A 21,140-nucleotide genomic window follows, 5' to 3' on the forward strand; every position below is an offset into this window, starting at 1 on the left:
GCCATTGCCCAATTGGCATCCAGGACGAGCTGGAGGTTGCGCTGGAGATTCCACTGGCGGCGGGCACGTGGGCCCAGCTTCTCACTGGTGACGCTTTCTGAATGCGGAGCATGTTACATTGCTGCTCAGTCTCTCAGATCCCTCTCCAGCTCCCTTGTGTCCTTGCCTCATCTATTTTTCTGGAAGGGCAAGGTGCGAAGGACCGTCTCGGGAGCTGCGCTGGTCTGAGCGATTTATCGCATCCGTATATCCTCCAGGTGCCACCCTCATCCACACTGAACAAGCATCCAGACGAGTGACCGGCCCATCCTGTTCGATTCACAATGCGTTTCGGCAAGACGCTGAAAAACTCGATATACCCTCCGTGGGAGGGCAAATACATTGACTATCAGAAGCTCAAACGTCTCTTGCGGGAACCAGATGTCACCGGTGAAGATCTCAGCGACAGCGAAAGCCAGCCCTGGACAGAGCAGGACGAGGAAGCGTTCGTGCAGGAGCTGATCAATGTTCAGCTGGACAAGGTCAATGCCTTTCAGGTCGAGACTTCCCGTCAACTGCGGGAGCGCACCTCTGCCTGTGAGGCCAAATTGGGCCCATTGGTCGCGAAAGAAGGCCGAGAGGAACCGGAGGTGGTGGACGAGGAAAGACGACGGGCGATTGCCAGTGAAGTACTCCAGGAGCTAGACAGCATCACCAAAGAAGTCAGCGAGCTCGAAAAGTATAGCCGGATCAACTTCACTGGTTTTCTCAAGGCTGCAAAGAAGCACGATCGCAAACGTGGTGCGCGGTATCGGATCCGGGCCCTACTTCAAGTGCGGCTGTCTCAGCTGCCCTTCAACTCGGAGGACTACTCTCCTCTTCTGAACAGACTGTCGGCTATGTATACGTTTACACGCCAGATCCTCAGCCAGGGTCTGGTAGACGCCAGGGAAGGGGTCAATGGCGAACCTCGTGTCGGTCATGACCAATATGTATCATACAAGTTTTGGGTGCATTCGGACAACGTCTTGGAGGTCAAGACCTACATTCTACGACGGCTGCCTGTCTTACTCTACAACCCGACCACCTCCAAAGAACTGGACGTATCCCAGCCGGATCCTACCATCACGTCACTGTATTTTGACAGCCCTCAATTTGACTTGTATAACCAGAAGGTTGCCCGGACCCCTGAAGCGGGATCTCTGAGACTCCGCTGGACTGGCCACTTGAAGGACAAGCCGGCCATCTGGTTGGAGAAGAAAGTCGTCACGGACGATGACAGCAGTCGTGAAGTTCGGGTGCAATTGAAGGAGAAGCATATCCAGGAGTTTTTGAAAGGGGATTACAAGTTTGAGAAGAAGGTGCACCGACTGGAGGACCAGGCGCAAGGGGAGTCAGAGCAGGCCAAGTCTCTGAGGAAAGATGTGGAGGAGCTGCAGTCTTTCATCAAAGAATATGATCTGCAGCCGATGCTCCGGGCCAATTACAGCAGAACGGCGTTTCAAATTCCTGGGGATGACCGGATCCGAATCTCGCTCGACACCAATCTCGCACTAATTCGGGAGGACGCGCTAGACGTGGAACGGCCGTGCCGCGATCCCTCTGACTGGCATCGCAGAGATATCGACGACGTCGGCATGGAGTATCCTTTCAGTTCCATCAAAAAGGGCGAAATCGTCCGTTTCCCCCATGCGTTGCTGGAGATCAAGTTGAGACAGGGAGCACGCAATGTGGAGTGGTTGCGAGACCTCATGGTGTCCCATCTCGTGAAAGAAGCACCGAGATTTTCGAAATTTGTCCACGGTGTTGCCCAGCTCTTTGAGGACCACATCAATACGTTTCCGTTCTGGTTGGGCGAGCTGGAGAATGACATCCGCCGCGACCCCGAAACCGCTTTCCAAGAAGAGCAGGAGCGGTTGGCGAAGCAAGCGGAGGAGCAGATGGTGGTTGGAAGCTTCTTAGGCGGTTCTCGGCCAAGTCCTCTGCCAACCATGGTGGGATCACCGATTTCGCGGCTGCGAAGCGGCGTTTCCCCAGCCCGTTCAGCGGCAGCCGGTCCCTCGACAGTGATACCGCCTGCGAGGGAGCCTCCGACTCACGTTGATGGAGAGTCTCAGGAACGCCCCTCTGAGGTTGAGGCTCGCCCAGCCGGCGGCCCGACTGGAGGGTCCCGTTTCAGGGGGTTGATTCCGTCGTTTTCGATGTCCCGCTACGCTCGCGCTCATCGACAGCGCGTTGAACTGCCGCCGGGGGTGAAGGCTCCCAGCGTGTGGATCAAAGATGCAGGCCCGGTACGGGTGGAATCCAAGGTGTGGCTGGCCAACCAGCGCACGTTTATCAAGTGGCAGCATGTCAGCATCTTGCTCGCGTCTTTATCGCTGGCCCTTTACAATGCGGCGGGGGTCGAAAATGAGATCGCCCAGGCGCTCGCCATTGTCTATACGGGCTTCGCCGTGTTTGCCTCGGCATGGGGTTGGTACATGTACGAGACTCGCTCGCGACTGATCAGGCAGCGGAGCGGGAAGGACCTGGACAATCTGTTCGGACCGGTTGTCGTGTGCGTGGGACTGGCGGCGGCGCTCGTTCTGAACTTTGGCTTCAAGGTGAGTTGTCTTGCTGATAGACGAGGATCTTCCGCTGACATCGCGTCAACAGTACCAAGCGGCGCTTCGTGAAGCGCGCGGAGATCATGATGTTCCCACGTCATCTGCATCATCTCTTCCATATTCGAACGTCTCTGAAGGATCAGCGTGGGGATTGATCAAGCAGGGTGTGCAATAGGAGTATCTCTCTTTTTTCCTGGATCGTCTATCGGCTTTGGTTTGCAGTCTGTTCGTTGGATGGAGCGTTGATATTTTAGCTTCTATATACTATACGGTGAAGTCTCAGTCCAGAATGTATTGATAGGATGGTTTGCTGTGTTGGATTGCTTGATAGCCCCTATCTCTGCTGTCAGCCGGATATATTCTATTGAACCGTTATTGATTATTCCACCGTGTATGTCCTACCAATCATGACTTTCGCCTTTGCAATATTATTCATGGAATATCCGATTGGTCGACCCCTGCACGGAATGAATATCCGCGGATTTAACCTATCGCTTCTGTCTTACTGGATGCAAGCCTTAAATAATGACTCGCATATATTACTATCCACTCCTTGTTAATATCTTTTCTTACTATGGGTCTTACGCTTACTACACGCCCTATGCTCACTACACAACTTATGCTTAGTATAGGCCTTATCATAATACAGTTTCTCCATGGTGCTCACCATAGGCCTTACTACTCTGTATAGGCCTTGCACTCTCTATATAAGCCTTACTATAGGCCTCATGCTCCCTGTATGTATATGTGATGGGTAGATTCCATCGATTTGGTGTGGTAAGCTTACCCCGCAAGCCGAGTGTAACCATGCAGGGATTATTATTCCCCCAGGCTGCATTATCAGTCTATCAGAAACGGTGCAAGGGTACCTATATTCCGTACAGTCCATTCAACGCAGACTGTGAGCTGCCCTTGCAGTGACTGGCAGGGATTCCTACATTGGTGGCAGGTGCTATCAGATAACAAACAAAGACATAGCAACACTAGATCAGTAGTAAGCAGCTAAGCTTAGTATGATCTGTCAGGGTCCTCAGGATTTCGGCGATAGACGGCGTCCACAATTCTGTCTTTCTCCTGAAACCGGCAGGAGACAGTCTGACATTGCATGCAGCATGATTGGCTGCTGGAACTTGGAAGCAGCTGCCGAGTGGGGAAGGAGCGCACGCTAGCTCGAGCTCCCGTCTGGTCGTTCTGGATCGTCTGCTTTTTGGGGATAGGATTCTCACGCGCGAAAATCTTCGTCACTGCTGATCCTTGCGCATCTGGACAAGCTGGAATCTGAATCGGACATCTGCAATGCGCTGATCAGATGGATCATCAGATGATCAGATTCAGACCGATCAGGTTGACCGTGCTCTCCGATCTCGTCGCCCGCGTTCTGGAATCTGCCTGTCTCCCGCGTCCACGGGCCAGCGGCGAGACGCATAATTTGTGTATTATTATCACCCAGTCACTTCCAGCAGGTCGGCATGCTGCTGGATTAGGAAGCCGAAGGGAACCAGCAGGGAACCCCTGACTCCCTGAGCAGTCTACGAGTATCCTCTGTGGGGTGACCTTGTACGGATCGTCTGAAGCTGCTTCCTTGGAACAATATTTTTAAGAGAACACACTTCGAAATACTATCTCATCAGGACTTGTAGGCAGGCGAGACCATCATGCTTTGCAGGCCTGAGATCAGATTGTTCAGAGGGAAACGCTTCTCCATCATGCACAGACGTTGTACCTCACACCGGGCCGGCACGTGGTCACCATTCTGCGCGGCGAACTGCCGACGCGGGAACTGCAGGTTGCTCTTGCTTCGAGGGTCCAATCGACAGGGTCAGCAGCGCTCACTAACGCACACTCAGACCGTCGACCGTCGAAGACTTCCTCCATCGCCCCTCACTAGTACCAACCACTCACGGTGATGCGAATTATCATTCTTCATGCTGCTTCCCGTGTCGTGCCTGAGGATTACTGTACGTCTGCAGGAACAGCTGGCTTCTGTCAGAGAGGTGGCTATTCTCAGCATCACATGTCATAAAGTGTCAGTCTGAGATCATCAGCACGATTTCCTGACAGCAACAGCTTCCTCCAGTCTGACTGTCTGCACTGACTCTTTCAGGAAAGTGACAACTACTGCATTAGCTGATCAGCGGATGCATCTCATCTTAGAGTCAGCATACGAACCCCTGTCGAACCTCTGCCGAGGTTCTCCACCGGGCCAGACGGGTGAAGGCCCATTTCATGGCGTCTGACTCGTCGAGTTCCTGCCAAGATGGCCAGCCTGCAACAGATTCTGGGTGGCTGTCGATCCTTGCTGCTTCTTACTCAGCCCGTCGAACGTCCTCTCGAGAATTAGAGTACGGAGTATGTTCTATGCTGCTCAGAACGGCAGGCAACCTTTCTCCACCGACTTACTCCGTACTTCGTGACATGGTCAACAGGGTAAACCTTGTTCGTCCTGCATGCTTCGTGTGAGACTGAATGGGTCCAAATCCAATGGGTTGGAGCTGGGGGCTGCTAGCCACGAGGAAATCCTTCCGCGGCGACGCCAGCATGGGTAGAAATAGATTAGATTGTTTGCCCCGTTCAAAAAAAACTATTCTTATTACGACCACGGTCCGGCCTGACGGTCCAGGCTGCTTCTCTTCTCCCTCATGCCTCCTCAATCAACCGACGAGATCGTCTGGTTGTAGCCAGACAAGCATGAATGACGATGACCGAGGTTCGGCCATCCTGGCCATCATGTGGACCTTTGTGGCCCTCAGCACTCTCTTTGTGGCCGCGCGACTGTACACGAGGTTTAGGATATTGAGCACGATCGGGGTGGATGACTATCTCATTGCATTGTCGTTGGTAGGATTCGCAAGGCTCATGATTGCGAGTCAGAAGTAACAGTTGGTCGCAGGTGTTGGGCTATGTCTTCGCCAGCCTCATCTCCGCCTCAGTGGCCGCGGGAACCGGCAGGCATTCCTACGACCTGACGACCGACCAGCTGGAGAGAGCGCTGTTGCTGAGTACGGCGTCCTTTGCGCCAGGCATTCTGTCGTTTACGGTGCCGAAGCTGGGCGTGGTAGCTCTCTTGACGCGAGTGATGAATCCGACCCCTCGATTCAAAGTGTTTCTGTGGGTGTTGGTCGGCGGCAGCGGTCTCATCATCTTTGGCTGTGTGATCATCCTGTACGCGCAGTGCCGACCTACGAGAGCGTTATGGACGCCGACGATTACCGGGTCGAGGTGTTGGGACGCGTCTGTGTTGGAGAATTATTCCCTCGCTAGTGGTGGTAAGTCGGTTGATACAAAACACGGGATCCAGGATTGACGTGATGATAGCGCTGTCGGCCTTTGTCGATCTTTTTCTCGCCGTGTATCCGGCCACGGTGCTGTGGAGGTTGCAGATGAGTCGGAGGAAGAAGATCGGCCTGACGATTACGTTGGGGCTGGGTGTGTTGTAAGATCCTCAACTGGATACTGTCTATTGCAGGGATATTGACTGACCAGCACAGCGCCTGCGCGGTGTCTATCTACAAATCGACGCGGCTGACTGAGCTGGCGGACAAGACGGATTTTACCTGTAAGCGGCAATCTGAGGTTAAGAATCAACTGAGAATCGACTGACAATGCACAGACGACACAGTAGACGTCTTTCTATGGACGAAGTAAGTGCCGTATATACATTTCTCCGGAAGGGTCACTAATCTGACCTCCGCAGCATCGAAGCAAACACCATCATCATCGCCGCCTGCGTCCCGACCATCACGCCGCTGATTGAATCGATCTTTGGGAAGAGGATCCTCAGCAGCCGGTCGGGCCATCAGTCGGGTTATATGCACAGCAAGAACGCGAGCCAGCTTCAGACGGTGGCCAGCATGGCGAGCCGGATCCATCAGGGCCATAACAACCAGTGGTTGTCGACGGCGACGACCGTACACGGCGGCGGGGGGGACGTCGAGAGCCAGAAGAGCATTCTGGGAGAGGACGACATCCCGCTGGATCGGATCACGCGGACGGACAATGTCATTATCGAGTATGAGGCTGCGGAGGATGACCGTGGCAAAGTCCGACGATCATGGAGATTGTCGCAGAGGAAGTCATAGCTCGAAGCTGTACATATGCACGTAATATGATACCCTTGTCGTTTTCACGCCGTATCCGATAAACCCTTCCAATTATCGTATTCTGAGGGATATATTCCTCCTGTCTACTATCATCTACCTGTCAACCTACCTATTGATCTATCTATATGTCGATGCGATACTCTAGAGGGATATTTATCGAATTTCCGAATTTATACGCAGCCCACTCGGCAGGGCACCAACAGCAGCAGCGTGCGGTCATACGGTTGGGCATTGGGGGAGCTGCTAAGTATGTACTGTATCTAATTGGTAGATAACAATTGACATCGAGTAAGTAAGTAACAGTAGATACAGAGTAGTCCAGTTTGTACAGAGCAGTTATGATTTTGTTAGTATTACCTACCTGCCTACCTGCCTGCCTGCCTACCTATATCTTACTAACTCAGGTCTGGGCTTACTTTATACCTACCTACCTCCTACCTATATATGTAGATACCTAGCTAAGGTAATTAAGTAGCTCAGTATGTACAGTACAGTGCAGTACCTTAGGTAAATTATCGAGATAAGTAGTAATTATGACAATTACGGATCTGATCTGACATGGTCCGATCTGGTCGTCTAAGCTTATATAACTTCCTAGGGTAATAATAGGAACTGTTTAGGTAGGTAAGATGACTACTAGTTTGGAAAGGCATTCAGAAAGGCAAAAAAAAAGAAACAAAAAAAAAAACAGAGGTCATTATTTTTCACTTTCACATTTTTATTGATCTACCTATACACATATATTATTCTGTTCTTGTTCATGTTGGTAAGATGTAAAGTAAAGAAGTTACTGTCTATTATTATAACTTCCATCAGTGAGTGCTCTTCCCAGGGTAATTAATTCAATTAATAATAGGAATTTCAAGTACGTAAAAAGAAAATAAAAAGAAAAATACAGAGGTTATTACATTCACATCCATTGATATACCTAGAATATATTATATATTGAAGGTGCTCAGTGTAGTAGTGCTCTAATTAAGTAATCAAGGAGGAGCGTAGATGAGGGGTAGATTAGATTAATAGCGACATTAACAGTTGTTATTTTATTAGTAAGTACTGTACTGTCTGTACAGGGATATTATTAATTACTATTAAACTGATCTTGTATTAATAATTTTAAGATGAGGGGAGGGACGGATAAGTTACCCACCCGTCTATCTACTTGTCTATCTCCTATCTACTTTATCTTTTCTCTCTCTCGAGATCTCTGTCGACCAGAATTTCTGATTTCATTAATCAATTGGCAGCCAAGAATTCAATTCCGTTCGAATTGATTCAAGTTAACCATAAGTCAACCACCTAATTCAACTAATAATTAAACAAATAAACTCCGATTTATTATCCACACTGGCGTCCAGAGCAGCGCGCGTCATGACGCAGTACAACATCGACATCGTTTCGGACACGGTTTGTCCGGTAAGCAGCTCATCATCAACAACCACATTGTACACTGGCATACCATACCCGATAACATCCATGCTGACGACTGGTATGACTTCCAGTGGTGCTACATCGGCTACCGCCGCCTCTCCAAAGCCATCTCGCAGCACCGCCAAACCCACCCGGGGGACACCTTCGCCATCACCTGGCACGCCTTCTACCTCAACCCGCACGCGCCGGCATACCCGGGTGTAAACAAGCGCGCCATGTACGAGAGCAAATTCGGCGGCGCGGCGCAAACAGACGCCATCTTCGCGCGGCTCTCAGCCGCGGGCGCGCAAGAGGGGATCCAGTTCAAGTTCGGCGGGCAGACGGGGCGGACGCGCGACTCGCACCGGCTCATCTACCTCGCAGGCAAGAAGTACGGCGCTGAGACGCAGACGAAAGTCGTCGTGGACCTGTTTAGAGCATACTTCGAAGAGGAGAGGAATATCACCGACAAGGCGGTCTTGCTCAAGGCTGCTGTTTCCGGCGGCGGGATCCCGCAGGCCGAGGCTCAGCAATGGCTGGATAGCGATGACGGCGGCGCAGAGGTCGATCGCGAGGCGGCCGAGGCGACCAACGTCAAATTCGTCACGGGCGTGCCGCATTTTACGGTCAATGGGAAGTATGTTGTCGAAGGGGCGGAGGAGCCGGATGCGTTTGTGGATGTGTTTGAGCGAGTTAAAGCGGAGGGTGGTCAGTAGGTGGTAGGCAGGGAGATGGGATAAGAGCTGTACATATTGCATTTATGTGTGTACATGTGTACATATGGAGCTGCTGATGGAGTTGGAATTTGATATTGTTATTGTTATTGTCATGTTTGTGGTTGATGGATGGGTGGATGAATGGTAAGTTTACAACACCAGCTGTATGTATGTACTGTACATACATACACTCTTCACTCTTGATGGAAGAAGAGTGTTCTGATAGTATATACCTAGGTACTGTAATTCCATAATTGGTTGCAATAGCATTGATCTCAGGTAGCAGGCTACCTAGGTAGTAATTACAATGATGGATTACAGTGCTGGTATCATGCTGGTTATTAATTAACAGCATGTTTCTTTTCTTTTTCTACAATATACATACACCGCCAGCTGTATGCTACTCCACTGTACTGTATGTACATTCATTCGCTCTTTACTGTTAATAATAGATGGTAGGAAGTGTTCTGATTGTAGTCCACACACACACAAACACACACACCAGGATCTTCATCTCATCTTGTAAGTTATCAAGGGACGTAAATTCGCCTCAACTTGATTTGTCAGGTCAGGATTGTCAGGTCAGACCAGGCCAGGTTTGTTGGTTTCGTTTCTGCTAGCAAAATATTATACTTTCTTCCTCATTCCCATGCTCATCGTCTAGACAAACCAATCGATTGTATGTACACGGGCACGGACAGACACGGACACATATGCCATACAAGTACAGTACAATAACACACAAATACATACAATCGCTCAAGTACAGTCAATCAATCAATCAGTCCCTCACTGCTGTCTCTGACTGGAATAATTGATATCACTATTAAGCAAGCCCCAGGTAATGTTAAGCCAATTCAATCAGGTCAAGTCAAGACAAGTCAAGTCAAGACAAGACAAGACAAGTCAAGTCAAGTCAATTAAGACAAATCAGCCAGGTTACGACAAGCCAAATAAGATAGGTACCTGGGTAGGTCACTAAGCGAAAAAAAAAAAAACCGAAAAGCAGAGAAAACATCCAGAAACGCCCGTCTCAATCGTAGCCATGTCTGGGAGTGGTGCCTTCAAGTATAAGTACAAGTATCATGTCAGATAAGAGAAAAGAACAAAACAAGCCACCGGTTTGAAACAACCCAACGCCACAAGTGCATAATCGCTAACGGACACCGCCGATGCATTGAATGGCAGAAGAGTGCTGAACGCGCTGAATCCGCTGAATTGAATACGCTGAATGCAGTCTGCCTCCCATCCACTCCGTGTAAATGCAATGGCGGAATTGAATTATGAAAAAAGGATCAATCGCAGGTCGGAGGAGTGGTATGTATGTACTGTACAGAAAAATGAAATGAGGAGTGATGGCGAAAGAAGCGATCATATGACTCAGCCAGAGCGTCAGACGACCGACTGGTGAACAGCATGCATGGCCAGCCGGCGTAATTCGAGCGGAGCCGAGGCCCAAAAAGAAAGTAGACTGGTAGAGTCGAATCAGATGGAACCCTCGTTATGGGGGCTGCTACTGCAGCGGACTCGCTTGGTTCAGCTTAAAGTCCGGCAGATAGTCAAACCAATCCGTCTCCGGATTGTAGCGGTACGCCTTAAAGTCGACGCCGTACGGCTTCGGCTCCAACATGTAGAGCACCCCCAGCGGCACGTCCAGCCCGGCGACTTCATCCCGGTCCAGCCCCAGGAAATACGCCAGCAGCACGCGCGCCACCGACCGATGTCCGACCAGCAGCACATGGTCTGTCATCCGCTCCACCTCGATGATCACCGCCCGCAGTCGGTTGATCACGTCCAGGTAGCCCTCGCCGCCCGGACCCGGATACCGGTACTGCAGCTTTTGTCTCTTGCGATGCTCGTACTCCTCCGGGAACTTCTCCTTGATCTCCTCGTACGTCATGCCCTCCATCTTCCCCGCGTACAGCTCGTCCAGCATCCGCATCTGCTTGATGTCGTACTCGTCTTCGTTGAAGTACTGCGTCGTCTGGATGGCCCGCACCATCATTGACGACCACACGCAAAAGTTGCGCGGCCGGTCCCGCGGCCCGTACGCCGGGTTGGGCGGCGTGCTGTCGCCCGGATGCGGCGGGAAATGGCTCGTCATCGCCTTCTGCGCCTGCCGCGCCTCCCATTTGTGCCGCTGGTCATCGACGAACCGCGCCAGCGCCTTCGCGTACCGGTGGCCGTTCTCGCTCAGCTCCGAGTCGCCGCCGATGCGACCCAGCTGGTTGTCGATGCTCTCGCCATGCCGCGTGATCCAGATCTGTCGCGGTGACAGGTTGAAGTTGAGGAGGTAGTAGACCACCTGCGATGACAGAAACCCGTTGGTTTGATGTGCCACCACCTTGCGTCCAACGTCGATCATCTGCACGTAGGCCATGTTGTTCTTTTCCTCGTACTCGCCCAGAGGCACGTACGACTTCTCGTACAGCGCCACCCGTCTCTTGAAGTCGGCGAGCGCCTTGACCGGGTCCTGATCCCGGTAGTCCGGCCCTGACAGCTTGAGGCGCATGTTGGCCTCGAGCAGGACCGGGTCGACGCAGCGACTCTCGAGGAACAACACGCCCAGTTCGGGCCCCGCCCGCTTCCGGATGTGGTCCATGATCGCCTTGCGCCGCTCCAGCGTGCTGTTGGTCGCATCCAGGATGCCCACGCTGCCGCCCTGTTCGAGGATGTAGTCCAGCAGCTCGTCAAGCGTTGCTAGCGCGACCTGGTCGCGAAACTGCACCGCGCGTTCATTCTTGGGGTCGAAGAAGTCGGCAGACTGGTCCATGACTTCCCGGTGGAGATCCTGACCATTGGCCTTCGCCCGCTGTTCGGGAGACGCCGTCTCCGGGGTGCCGCCAAGGCCGTCCCTCATCGGCGATGGATTGTACGATAATTCCGCGGAAACATCCGCCTCTTTGCCGTTGACGAGAATCTGGGCGGGCGGCACAACGGGCGGCGGCAGCGATTCTTGTTGCTCGGGGGGCGACCGAGCCTCCGGGCTGAGACTGTCGCTGGCGCTGACGCTCATACTGCGGACGGATTCGGCCAGCGCCTGGTCAATTGAGCTCTGGGTGCGCTCTTTCATGCGAGCCATGGACGGCGACGGCGATCCGCTCGCGGCCATCCGGCGACGCTCGCCGACGTTGAAGATTTTTGTGTCGTGCTGCAGCCAGTTCAGGTAGCGGGCCATCTTCTTGGTGATGTAGCTCTTGCCACGGGCGGGCAAGCCGACCATGACGATGACGAGCTTGGAGCCGAGATCACGCTCGGGGATGCGGCCATCGGGCGAGACTTTGGAGCGGGTGAGGCCGGGGATGTCGAGGGTGGTGGCGCGCACCTTGGGGGGGCTGGGTGCGGCGGACGTAGGGGGTTGTGCATGTCTAGGTGGTCAGTCAGTTAGAGCAGTCCAAATAGGCAGAATAAAGTGGAAAATATATATGAGACTTGGGTTGCAGATCAGCAGGGAATCCTGCAATTAGATCTGCGACGTACCCCAGACTATAGATAAAAGCGGGGACAGCGATAATAGTAATTTACTTACATCTGTGGAGAGCTGGGGGCGGTAGAAGTCGGAGTGTCCGTCAGGGCCATTCCGACTCCGTCCTTGGAAGGGCCCGCCTTGTGGGCGTCGGGATGCAGCTCGTTCCCTAGCGCTCGCCCGACCACCGTCTTGGGGGGAGCATCCTTATATGTCGGCGTGCCGGAGCCGTTCCTGTTGCCGGTATCGGGGCTGGAAGGCAGACGGGGGTCGTGAGGAGGCTGTGATGACGAGGCAAGACTCATCTTAAATGATGTGCTGTGATGCCCGCCGCAGCGAGGCTGCTCGCTAGCTGCGTGACGCTGTAGCAGTCAGTGGGGACGATGTGTGTGTGCCCGAAGAAGCTGAAGTTGGGCAGGATGACAGATGCTAAAGGATCGTCAGAAGATGATTGATGACAGATAAGAAGCTTGACTTGATGCCAGATGATCTTTAAATCGGCCTCTGCGTGGAGTGTTCGTGGATGAGTCAAGCACGCGGCGGGCGGCGCAACCCCATTCGACGTCACTCGGTTGCCGCTGACCTAATAGAATGGCCCCTTCCGGAAATCGACGATGGCGACTGCCGTTACTTTGGAAGGGAAAAAGAGAAAGAAATAAAAAAAATAAAAAAAAATAAAAAAAAAGACAATTTGACTATTGCTGGAAGAGAAATTCCTTTGGGACGTGGCAACGTTGCGGATAAGCAGGACAGTCAGGATGATGACTGATAATGCCACTCCACTGTCTGTCTGTCGATAATAATATCTCCTCTGTTCTAGTCTCGACAAAGTCAACCAAGTCACTCTTCACCCCACTACGCGTGGTGGATGTCGTAAGGACGTGGAGCAGATCCAGACGGTAACGAAGGTCAAGACGTTCACGAGCTTCTCCGTCAATCTGGTATTGGATAGGCGAGAAGGAACTGATGCCGCAGACGAAGCTTCAGGAGGACCTAGACTGACCTGCGGTTCTGTGTGGCTGAAGTTCGGGGTTCCGCGGGTGATTCCGACAGGTTTGCAACTACGAAGGAAGAGGCAGTCGATTGACTGGTAGAATCAAGGGTAGATCGCCTAGATAGAGAAGGATAATCAAATTTGTTTAGCAGACTGGTTCGTTCCAGATGCTAGTCTAGAGACTGCCAAAACTACTCTCCACTACGGAGCAACGCCTTGATATACAACAGCTATACCAGCGACCCTCACCACCCTTGTCTACACCTGGGTTCCCAATCAATTCTGGGCATCAGCCCCCTTGCAGCTAGCCGCTTCTCAACCCAAGATCCTTCTCGCGGCCGAATCTGACCCAATCACCCCAACTAATCCCCCGATGGGTGCTGTATGCTGCCCAGACCTGGGCGTAAAAAGCCACTTGGTGAGGCTAAAAGCCTAACTAGACGGTCTTCCTCGGACGCCGAAAAGCATCATCAGCACTTCATCTGGCCTGCGCCAAGCCTGTGCAACATTCCGCTGTGAAGAGTGAAGGAGGCAACGCTGGCTTGGCTACAGGAGAGGACGCACTCGACTGATTTCCTCCGATTCCACCCTTCCGCTCCTCCTGGCGTATTGGCGGCGGCCTTGGCAGGCTGTGAGACCTGATATCACTTGGCGCTGTCGTGCACGAAGTCACGAACCGAGTCGATTGGGAATACCCAACCAGTCTGTCCTCTGACAGCTCACCCGCTCAAGTTCAGAGTCAGCCCAATAAGACACGCATACGCAGCCACGCTCAACGCCGTCAGCACGACGACAGCGTTACCGCTGGTGCGGAACTTGCGGCGATGGAGGCCATCGTCGCCCATCTCGGAGAAGAACTGGCGGTTGCCCTGCTGACGGCGGAACAGACTGATCAGGAGCACTCCAGTGCCGTAGACGGCGAACAGGGCGCCAATGCTGTAGAACTCGGCGGTAAAAACCTTCAGCACAATCAGAGCAAACGAAAACTGCGACAGGGCAGTGCGCACATAGGCGCCTTCGAAGGTCCGCTGGGCGGCGCGGACCTCGACAATCTCGTCTGAGGTCAGGACGGCCGAGCGGGCGCGGTGCAGGCGCAGGCGGTAGCGGTCGGCTGCATGCCACTGCAGACGTTAGTCTTGGCGAGTTGGCAGGAATGAATAGCAGGACATACCTCGAACATGATGTGTCGATGTCGACTCGACGGCGATAGTACGGAGTATGGGTGTAATCAGCAGATGGTGGATGTGGTTGCGGAGTCGGCGGTTGGTTTCCGAGGCCATATATTCAGTTGCCGGTGTACCCAGTACTACCTAAGAACTACTCCGTAATTGCATTCAATAATAGTCCATTCAATACAAAATCAATTTCTTTCAATTCAATTGCTTCCCTGCGAGAGTTCCGAGTCCAGACAGGAAGGAAAGAACGGCTGGACCAGAAATAAGAATCACAATTGACAATCCTCAAAATCAGGTATACGTCAGTTTACGGAATCGATTAGTCTCCACGTGATTGAAATGGGCCGACTCTGAGACCATTCTTCTGTTCTGTACTTTTGGTTATTGATTTATTGACAAAAGCACTCAATAGAGGGCAATCCTGCTCATTTCTTTTTTTTAAAAAAAATGATAATGATAATAAAGACAAAAGAAGACAATTGGAGTTAGACACCGCGTCTTCCTTTGACAATTCAATATTCTTTTCTTTATCATTTCCCATCCACTCTTCGGTCTTCCAGCAATCTCCCACTTTGGAGTCATTAATAATTCCAATGGGATCAGAAGAGAGCAACACATGGATGGCATCATGGAGTTCTGTAAACAGACTGTACGGAGTAGATATTATGGAGTACTCCGTAATGATAACAACGTCGGCTATTGCAGCGGAGGATTCAATTGCCGAGTGCGGATTGGACGGAGCCACTTAACTCCTCCGCATTGTAATCGATTAGTGGATTTATTATGGGGAAGGCTATCGGCATGCTCACCGATATGATATGTCTCTTTGATTTGAACGTCTTCTTTTTCCTTTCCTTTCTTTTCTTCTGTTCATTCTCTTCTCAGTCCGACGATTTACATTTCAATTGGGTGCTTCACCATGGGGAAGACGTTCGACGCGGCAGAAGGCATGTCATCATATTATTCCCCCATTGTTGCTATACTAACAGCCGCAGTCGCCAAGCACAACACGCCCGACAGCTGCTGGGTCATCCTATACGGCAAAGTCTACGATGTACGTCAGCAAACAACAATTCTAGTCGACATTGCTGAATTGCTTCTAGGTCACCGACTTCCTGGCCAGCCATCCCGGTGGCACCAAGGTCATCCTGAAGCTGGCCGGCAAGGATGCTACCGACGAGTATGACCCCATCCACCCGCCGGGCACCCTCGAGGAGAACCTCAAGCCCGAGGCCCTGCTGGGCACCGTCAACCCCGAAACCCTGCCCAAGCCGACTGCAGACAAGCAGCCTGAGGAAAAGAAACAGGGCCCACCGCCCATGGAGACGCTGCTGAACCTGGACGAGATCGAACAGGTGGCCACCAAGCAGATCAGCCGGAAAGCGTGGGCTTACTACTACTCCGCATCCGATGACCTGGTCTCAAAACGCCTCAACAACGAGGTCTACCGCTCTATTCTCCTCCGACCCCGAGTTTTCATCGACTGCTCGAAATGCGACCTGTCGACCTCGTTCCTGGGACACAAAGTCGGCATGCCAATCTACGTGTCGCCCGCCGCCATGGCGCGTCTGGCCCATCCGGCCGGTGAAGCAGGCATCGCCGAGGCCTGTCGCAGCTTCGGAGCGATGCAGCTCATCTCCAACAACGCCTCCATGTCGCCGGAGCAGATCGTCAAGGATGCCGCGCCGGACCAGGTGTTTGGCTGGCAGCTGTACGTCCAGATTGACCGGAAGAAGAGCGAGGCCATGCTGGCGCGCATCAACAAGCTCAAGAACATCAAGTGCGTGGTGCTGACGCTGGACGCGCCGGTGCCGGGGAAGCGCGAGGACGACCAGCGCAGCGACCAGGTCGCCAGTTCGTTGCCGGTGTCGAGTACGGTTGCGAAGAAGGAGGCGGCGGATGGGACGCCGGTGCTTAAGGCCGGCGGTGGTGGAGTGGGCCTGCAGCTGTTTGCAGGGACCGATCCATCGCTGACGTGGAAAGAAACGCTGCCCTGGCTGGCCCAGCAGACGAAGCTGCCGATTGTTCTGAAGGGACTGCAGACGCATGAGGATGCGTACATCGCGTCACAGTACCCGCAGGTGAAGGGAATCATCCTGTCGAACCATGGCGGACGGGCGATGGACACGGCTCCTCCGGCGGTGCACACCTTGCTGGAGATCCGCAAGTACTGTCCGGAGGTATTCAACAAGCTAGAGGTATGGGTGGATGGCGGGATCCGACGGGGGACGGACGTGGTCAAAGCATTGTGTTTGGGGGCAAGAGGCGTGGGTATCGGACGACCTGCGTTGTGGGGCTTGGGGGCAGGTGGAGTTGAGGGTGTTAAGCGGACATTACAAAGTAGGTCCTTTCTTATCAGCGTATCTTTTTTTTTATCTGAATACGAATACTAACATCTACAGTCCTCTCCGACGAGACCAAAACCTGCATGCGCCTGCTAGGGGTGGAAAAGGTGGCAGACCTGGGTCCGCAGCATGTAAGTTGAACAGCATTGTCGATTTATACGCATCGACTGACTGACGGACTTCAGATCAACACGCGCATCGTCGAACAGCAGATCTACGACGGGCCATCGGGGCTGGATCGGGTGCGAGCGAAGCTGTAGCAGCAACCTGACATCAAGACAAGAGTCTGTACGATTAAGTCAATTATAGAACTAATTCCAATCCACGAGAAGCGAAAGCAAGGAACGAAATGAAAAGATACGAACGAACGATCAATCCGATTAATTTCTCTGCTTCATTGGGTCCATGTATATTGACTACCTATTTGTTTCACGAGTCACGTTTGTTTCTTTCTTCGGGTGCATATGCCGGTTGACAGGTGCTTTGGTTTGCTATTTCGTCCTGTTTTATTTTGCTTTTCTTATTTCCTCATAATGCATAGAATTGAATCAACCCAAAGTCCATATCATATCATGTTATATTATCGTCTCATGTGGACCAATCAATCAATCAATGACAAATAACTTGATGCCATCTGCGCTACCTATATAAATAAAATATATCTATCTACTTTGCTTTCCTTTTCTCTCCTCCTTCTCTCCTTGCTTAGACTTAGACTTAAACTAGACAATAACGACAAAGTTGGACTGAATAAATCTGCTTGATACAGATAATACTATCAAATAGCAACGCAATGCAATGCACTCGCCGCTAATCTCCTCTCATCTCATCTCCTACCTATCTCTGTCTGAACATATCTTATATACATATAACTAATATATAGTACTATATATGACCTGATGTACTGACCTATCAAGTCCACTCATCAGTTACAGGCCTACAGCTCATCCGGCCCCAACAACCCCAGCGCTTGCCTCCTCGTCGGCGCATTAGGGTCAAAGAACGGCTTCTCGGCCAGCGAGGTGACTCTCGTCCCGTGCCGGGGCTCATGGCCCTCGTAATCCCAGCTGGCATTGTGGATGGTGATGCGATTATCCCACAACGCGCTCGTCCCCGCCGTCCAGCGGAACCGCATCTGAATATCGACGTTCTTCTCGTACACGTCGCACAGATACCCCAGAATGAGGTCACTCTCGTCCTTATCAAACCCGACAATCCGCACCGTCATTGCCCGGTTCACCCACAGCGCCTTCCAGCCCGTTACCGGATGGACTCGCACCAGCGGGTGCTCGCGCTCGATGTACTTCGGCCCAGCGGCAGGGTCGTCGCGGTCGAGATAGGCGTGCGCAGAGCGGTAGATCGCCGTGCGGCCGTCGATGATCTTGCGGAATGCTGGCGAGAGCTTCTCGTACGCCGCGTAGCCGCTGGCCCAGATCGTGTCGCCGCCTACCGCCGGCACGGTGTCGTTGTGCAGGTGCGTGATACCTGCTGGCTGGCGCTCGTGGACGAGATCCCAGTGCCAGCGCGACGCGCCCCCGGGATTGCGGAAGCTGGCGTGTCGTTCGGTCGCTTGCAGCGCTGGCCAGATGACGGTGACGCCGGGGACGCCGGGGACCTGGGCTGCTTGGGGCTGGCGAAGTTAGACGAGCAGTCATTTATATATATAGATAGATGTGTATGCACGTACATGCACCTCCACCTCGCCATAGTACTCGCCCAACTCCCTCTGCTGCTGCGGTGAGAGATCCTGGTCACGGAAGAAGACAACGCTGCGCTCGGCAATCAGCAGGGCCAGCTCATCGCGCTGCTGGTCCGTAAGGTCCTTGAGCTGGAGCCCGACGATCTCCGTGCCGATATGCGCAGTGAGATGGATAACCTGCTTCGCAGCCCCGAGGAGGGCCTTTTTCTGCGGATCGGCGCGCGTGCCGGCGTCGATGTAGGCGCGCTCCTCGTTGCGGATGCGGTAGACGTCGTCGAGATAGAGTGGTCGGGCGGGTTTGTAGGGATATCCGTCGGACAGGTCGATGCCAGCTTTCTCGAGACGCTGCCGGGCTGGGATGGGGATGTCGAGGTTGGTCTTTTTTGGCTGGGCGACGTCGATGATTCGGGGGTCGATGGCGGGGGACATGGTAGTAGTCGATAGATAGATATATACCTAGTAGGAGGATGAGAATTACTCAAACAGGAAAGCAGAAGTATACCTGGGTATCTGATACCTAACTAATATAATAATAATAGATGAGGATCCCACACTTCCGATCTATATAGATCCATATCATAATAATCCAGAATGAAGAGGATCTACCCAGTTTATCTACTACGTTATATACTCTACCTATTACCTATTTCCTGATTTATTTCTTTTCCCCGCAACAGATAACAATCAAGATCCAATTAATTAAATAATTAATAATACATCGAATCGAACGGAGGACGATAACGCTACCAACCTTGGATGGAACGTGAGTGAGTGAGTGAGGGGGTGTTTGTTGATCACATCATCGGCAAGGTTCATTACGTTTTTCTTTTCCCAGGAAGACAGCATAACTGAACTGTATATAGGGACTAACCCCTCAATTAATAATCGATAGAGTTGGTAGACAGGCAAATAGATACCTACGTAGGTAGGTAGGGAGTTTCCTCAGGATCTTCTGACCGTTATTTATTGACGGCTACAATGATCGATAGCAATGTGATGTGTTATGATAGTCGAAGTGTACATATCTATATTCTAGTATATACCAGCAAGTGTCTTCTAGTATTTCCACTGATATCGGTGATTGATATGATAGAAGTCATACGATACGATTCGATCTCACCATGAAAAGGCTCAATTGCGACATGCAGAATCCAACTAATCACTTAACACATATCTCCGCATGGAGCAACTTGGAAGATGCGAGTGAAATTCCGAATCGTAATCATGGCCCCAGCCCTAATACATTCTCTCTATCTAGGCTAGCTAGCATAGCTATCTAGGTGTCTATGCACATAGTACAGAGTACGTAGGAAGAATGGACTTATCCTCGAGCATTAATAATAATTACATGCCTATAACGAACGTACTGTGCAGACATAACTGGACTATTACTACCACTACTGCTGCTGCTGCTGCTTGTTCAGCAGGTATATCTCGGTTTTAGATCAACCATACTCGCAGGAATAATCATCATCTGTCTGTGCAGGACGACTAGATGTGCATGCTATTTCCCATTGACGCTCTTCCCTGATTTTCAACAACTCGTCAATACGACTAGTCTACAGATGACATCCATCCACGCAAAGCACGTCGCTGTCATCGGCGCCGGGATCAGCGGTGTCGCCGCAGCTGGGCATCTTCTCGCCGCCGGGGTAGATGTGACTGTCTTTGAGAGGAACCATGCTGCTGGGGGTGTTTGGTAGTAACCATATCCTAGATATCTATTCAGAATTGTGGGGATTTTTCCAAATCTGACGGCAACAGGCTCCACGATCCCAGACGACCGATTGAACCTGTTTACCCGTCCACCAAGGCGTCAAAGGCAGAGCAGACGGGTGACGACTCGCGAATCGAAATCGAACAGAGACTTGTGCTGCAGCATGCGCCACCGGGGTATGTCGATATCAAAATCTTGCAGAAAATGCATCAGCTAATGTCTTGTCTAAGACCCTGCTACGACAACCTCAAAAACAACGTCGCAACCCGCCTGATGCGGACCAAACTCAACGCTTGGCCCGACGGCACGCCCGACTTTGTCAGCCATGAAGTCCTGCGAGAGTACATCCAAGAGACGGCCCGCAAATGCGGAGCGGATAAGGTGACCATCTACGGTGCAAGAGTCGTGGATGTCCGCAAAGTCGAGTCTCTGTGGAAGGTCACCTGGTCGACATTGGAAAAGGATCCTCACACAGGGTTGTGGCGGGAAGAGAGACATGATGCGGTATGCTATGTACTCGATTATTCGCCCTAGTTTCTATTTTGTTAATGTTAACTCGAGCAGACATTCGATGCTGTGGTCGTTGCGTCAGGACACTATCATGCGCCAAAAATCCCCGACATCCCGGGTCTGGCTGACTCCAAATCGCGATGGCCTGCGAGGATCTGGCATTCGAAAGCGTATAGGAATGCTGAAGGGTTTGAGAACAAGGTATGAGCATACATTTGTCACCAGCTGCTTCTCTCACGGTTAACATCTGCTAGAACATCCTCCTCCTCGGAGCAGGCGTCTCGTCGACAGATATCGCCCGCGAACTGGCCCCAGTCGCTCGAGAAATCTACCAGAGCTCCCGCAACGGGCTCTTTGATCTTCCAGCCATCGCCCTGCCCGAGAACGCCGTCCGGGTGAGCGAAATAGCGTCGTTTGAAATCA

General features: G+C 52.0%; 7 protein-coding genes across 7 annotated transcripts; 4 read left to right on the forward strand and 3 right to left on the reverse strand.

Annotated features, from left to right (window-relative positions):
• Positions 1-323: 323 nt before the first annotated feature.
• On the forward strand, positions 324-2,760 carry VTN77DRAFT_3328 (uncharacterized protein; the record flags this gene model as incomplete). Its single annotated transcript, XM_069419264.1, has 2 exons — positions 324-2,582; positions 2,635-2,760. 2 exons carry the CDS (start codon positions 324-326, stop codon positions 2,758-2,760), a joined length of 2,385 nt encoding a protein of 794 aa, XP_069278597.1.
• Positions 2,761-5,273: 2,513 nt separating this feature from the next.
• VTN77DRAFT_3329 (uncharacterized protein) lies at positions 5,274-6,664 on the forward strand (the record flags this gene model as incomplete). Its single annotated transcript, XM_069419265.1, has 6 exons — positions 5,274-5,423; positions 5,476-5,851; positions 5,901-6,018; positions 6,074-6,141; positions 6,196-6,226; positions 6,280-6,664. 6 exons carry the CDS (start codon positions 5,274-5,276, stop codon positions 6,662-6,664), a joined length of 1,128 nt encoding a protein of 375 aa, XP_069278598.1.
• A 1,392-nt stretch (positions 6,665-8,056) lies between these two features.
• Positions 8,057-8,811, forward strand: VTN77DRAFT_3330 (uncharacterized protein; the record flags this gene model as incomplete). Its single annotated transcript, XM_069419267.1, has 2 exons — positions 8,057-8,101; positions 8,188-8,811. 2 exons carry the CDS (start codon positions 8,057-8,059, stop codon positions 8,809-8,811), a joined length of 669 nt encoding a protein of 222 aa, XP_069278599.1.
• Positions 8,812-10,324: 1,513 nt separating this feature from the next.
• Positions 10,325-12,582, reverse strand: VTN77DRAFT_3331 (uncharacterized protein; the record flags this gene model as incomplete). Its single annotated transcript, XM_069419268.1, has 2 exons — positions 10,325-12,179; positions 12,341-12,582. The coding sequence occupies 2 exons, from the start codon at positions 12,580-12,582 to the stop codon at positions 10,325-10,327; spliced, it is 2,097 nt and encodes a 698-aa protein (XP_069278600.1).
• Positions 12,583-13,990: 1,408 nt separating this feature from the next.
• VTN77DRAFT_3332 (uncharacterized protein) lies at positions 13,991-14,451 on the reverse strand (the record flags this gene model as incomplete). Its single annotated transcript, XM_069419269.1, has 2 exons — positions 13,991-14,392; positions 14,443-14,451. 2 exons carry the CDS (start codon positions 14,449-14,451, stop codon positions 13,991-13,993), a joined length of 411 nt encoding a protein of 136 aa, XP_069278601.1.
• Positions 14,452-15,365: 914 nt separating this feature from the next.
• VTN77DRAFT_3333 (uncharacterized protein) lies at positions 15,366-17,051 on the forward strand (the record flags this gene model as incomplete). The annotated part of the gene is made up of 5 exons (XM_069419270.1): positions 15,366-15,393; positions 15,442-15,500; positions 15,550-16,786; positions 16,849-16,922; positions 16,977-17,051. The coding sequence occupies 5 exons, from the start codon at positions 15,366-15,368 to the stop codon at positions 17,049-17,051; spliced, it is 1,473 nt and encodes a 490-aa protein (XP_069278602.1).
• A 677-nt stretch (positions 17,052-17,728) lies between these two features.
• On the reverse strand, positions 17,729-18,919 carry VTN77DRAFT_3334 (uncharacterized protein; the record flags this gene model as incomplete). The annotated part of the gene is made up of 2 exons (XM_069419271.1): positions 17,729-18,421; positions 18,479-18,919. The coding sequence occupies 2 exons, from the start codon at positions 18,917-18,919 to the stop codon at positions 17,729-17,731; spliced, it is 1,134 nt and encodes a 377-aa protein (XP_069278603.1).
• Positions 18,920-21,140: the final 2,221 nt, after the last annotated feature.

Source organism: Rasamsonia byssochlamydoides (genome assembly GCF_041956645.1).
Source record: "Rasamsonia byssochlamydoides strain NRRL 3658 unplaced genomic scaffold VTN77scaffold_23, whole genome shotgun sequence".
In the NCBI taxonomy this organism is placed as follows: domain Eukaryota; kingdom Fungi; phylum Ascomycota; class Eurotiomycetes; order Eurotiales; family Trichocomaceae; genus Rasamsonia; species Rasamsonia byssochlamydoides.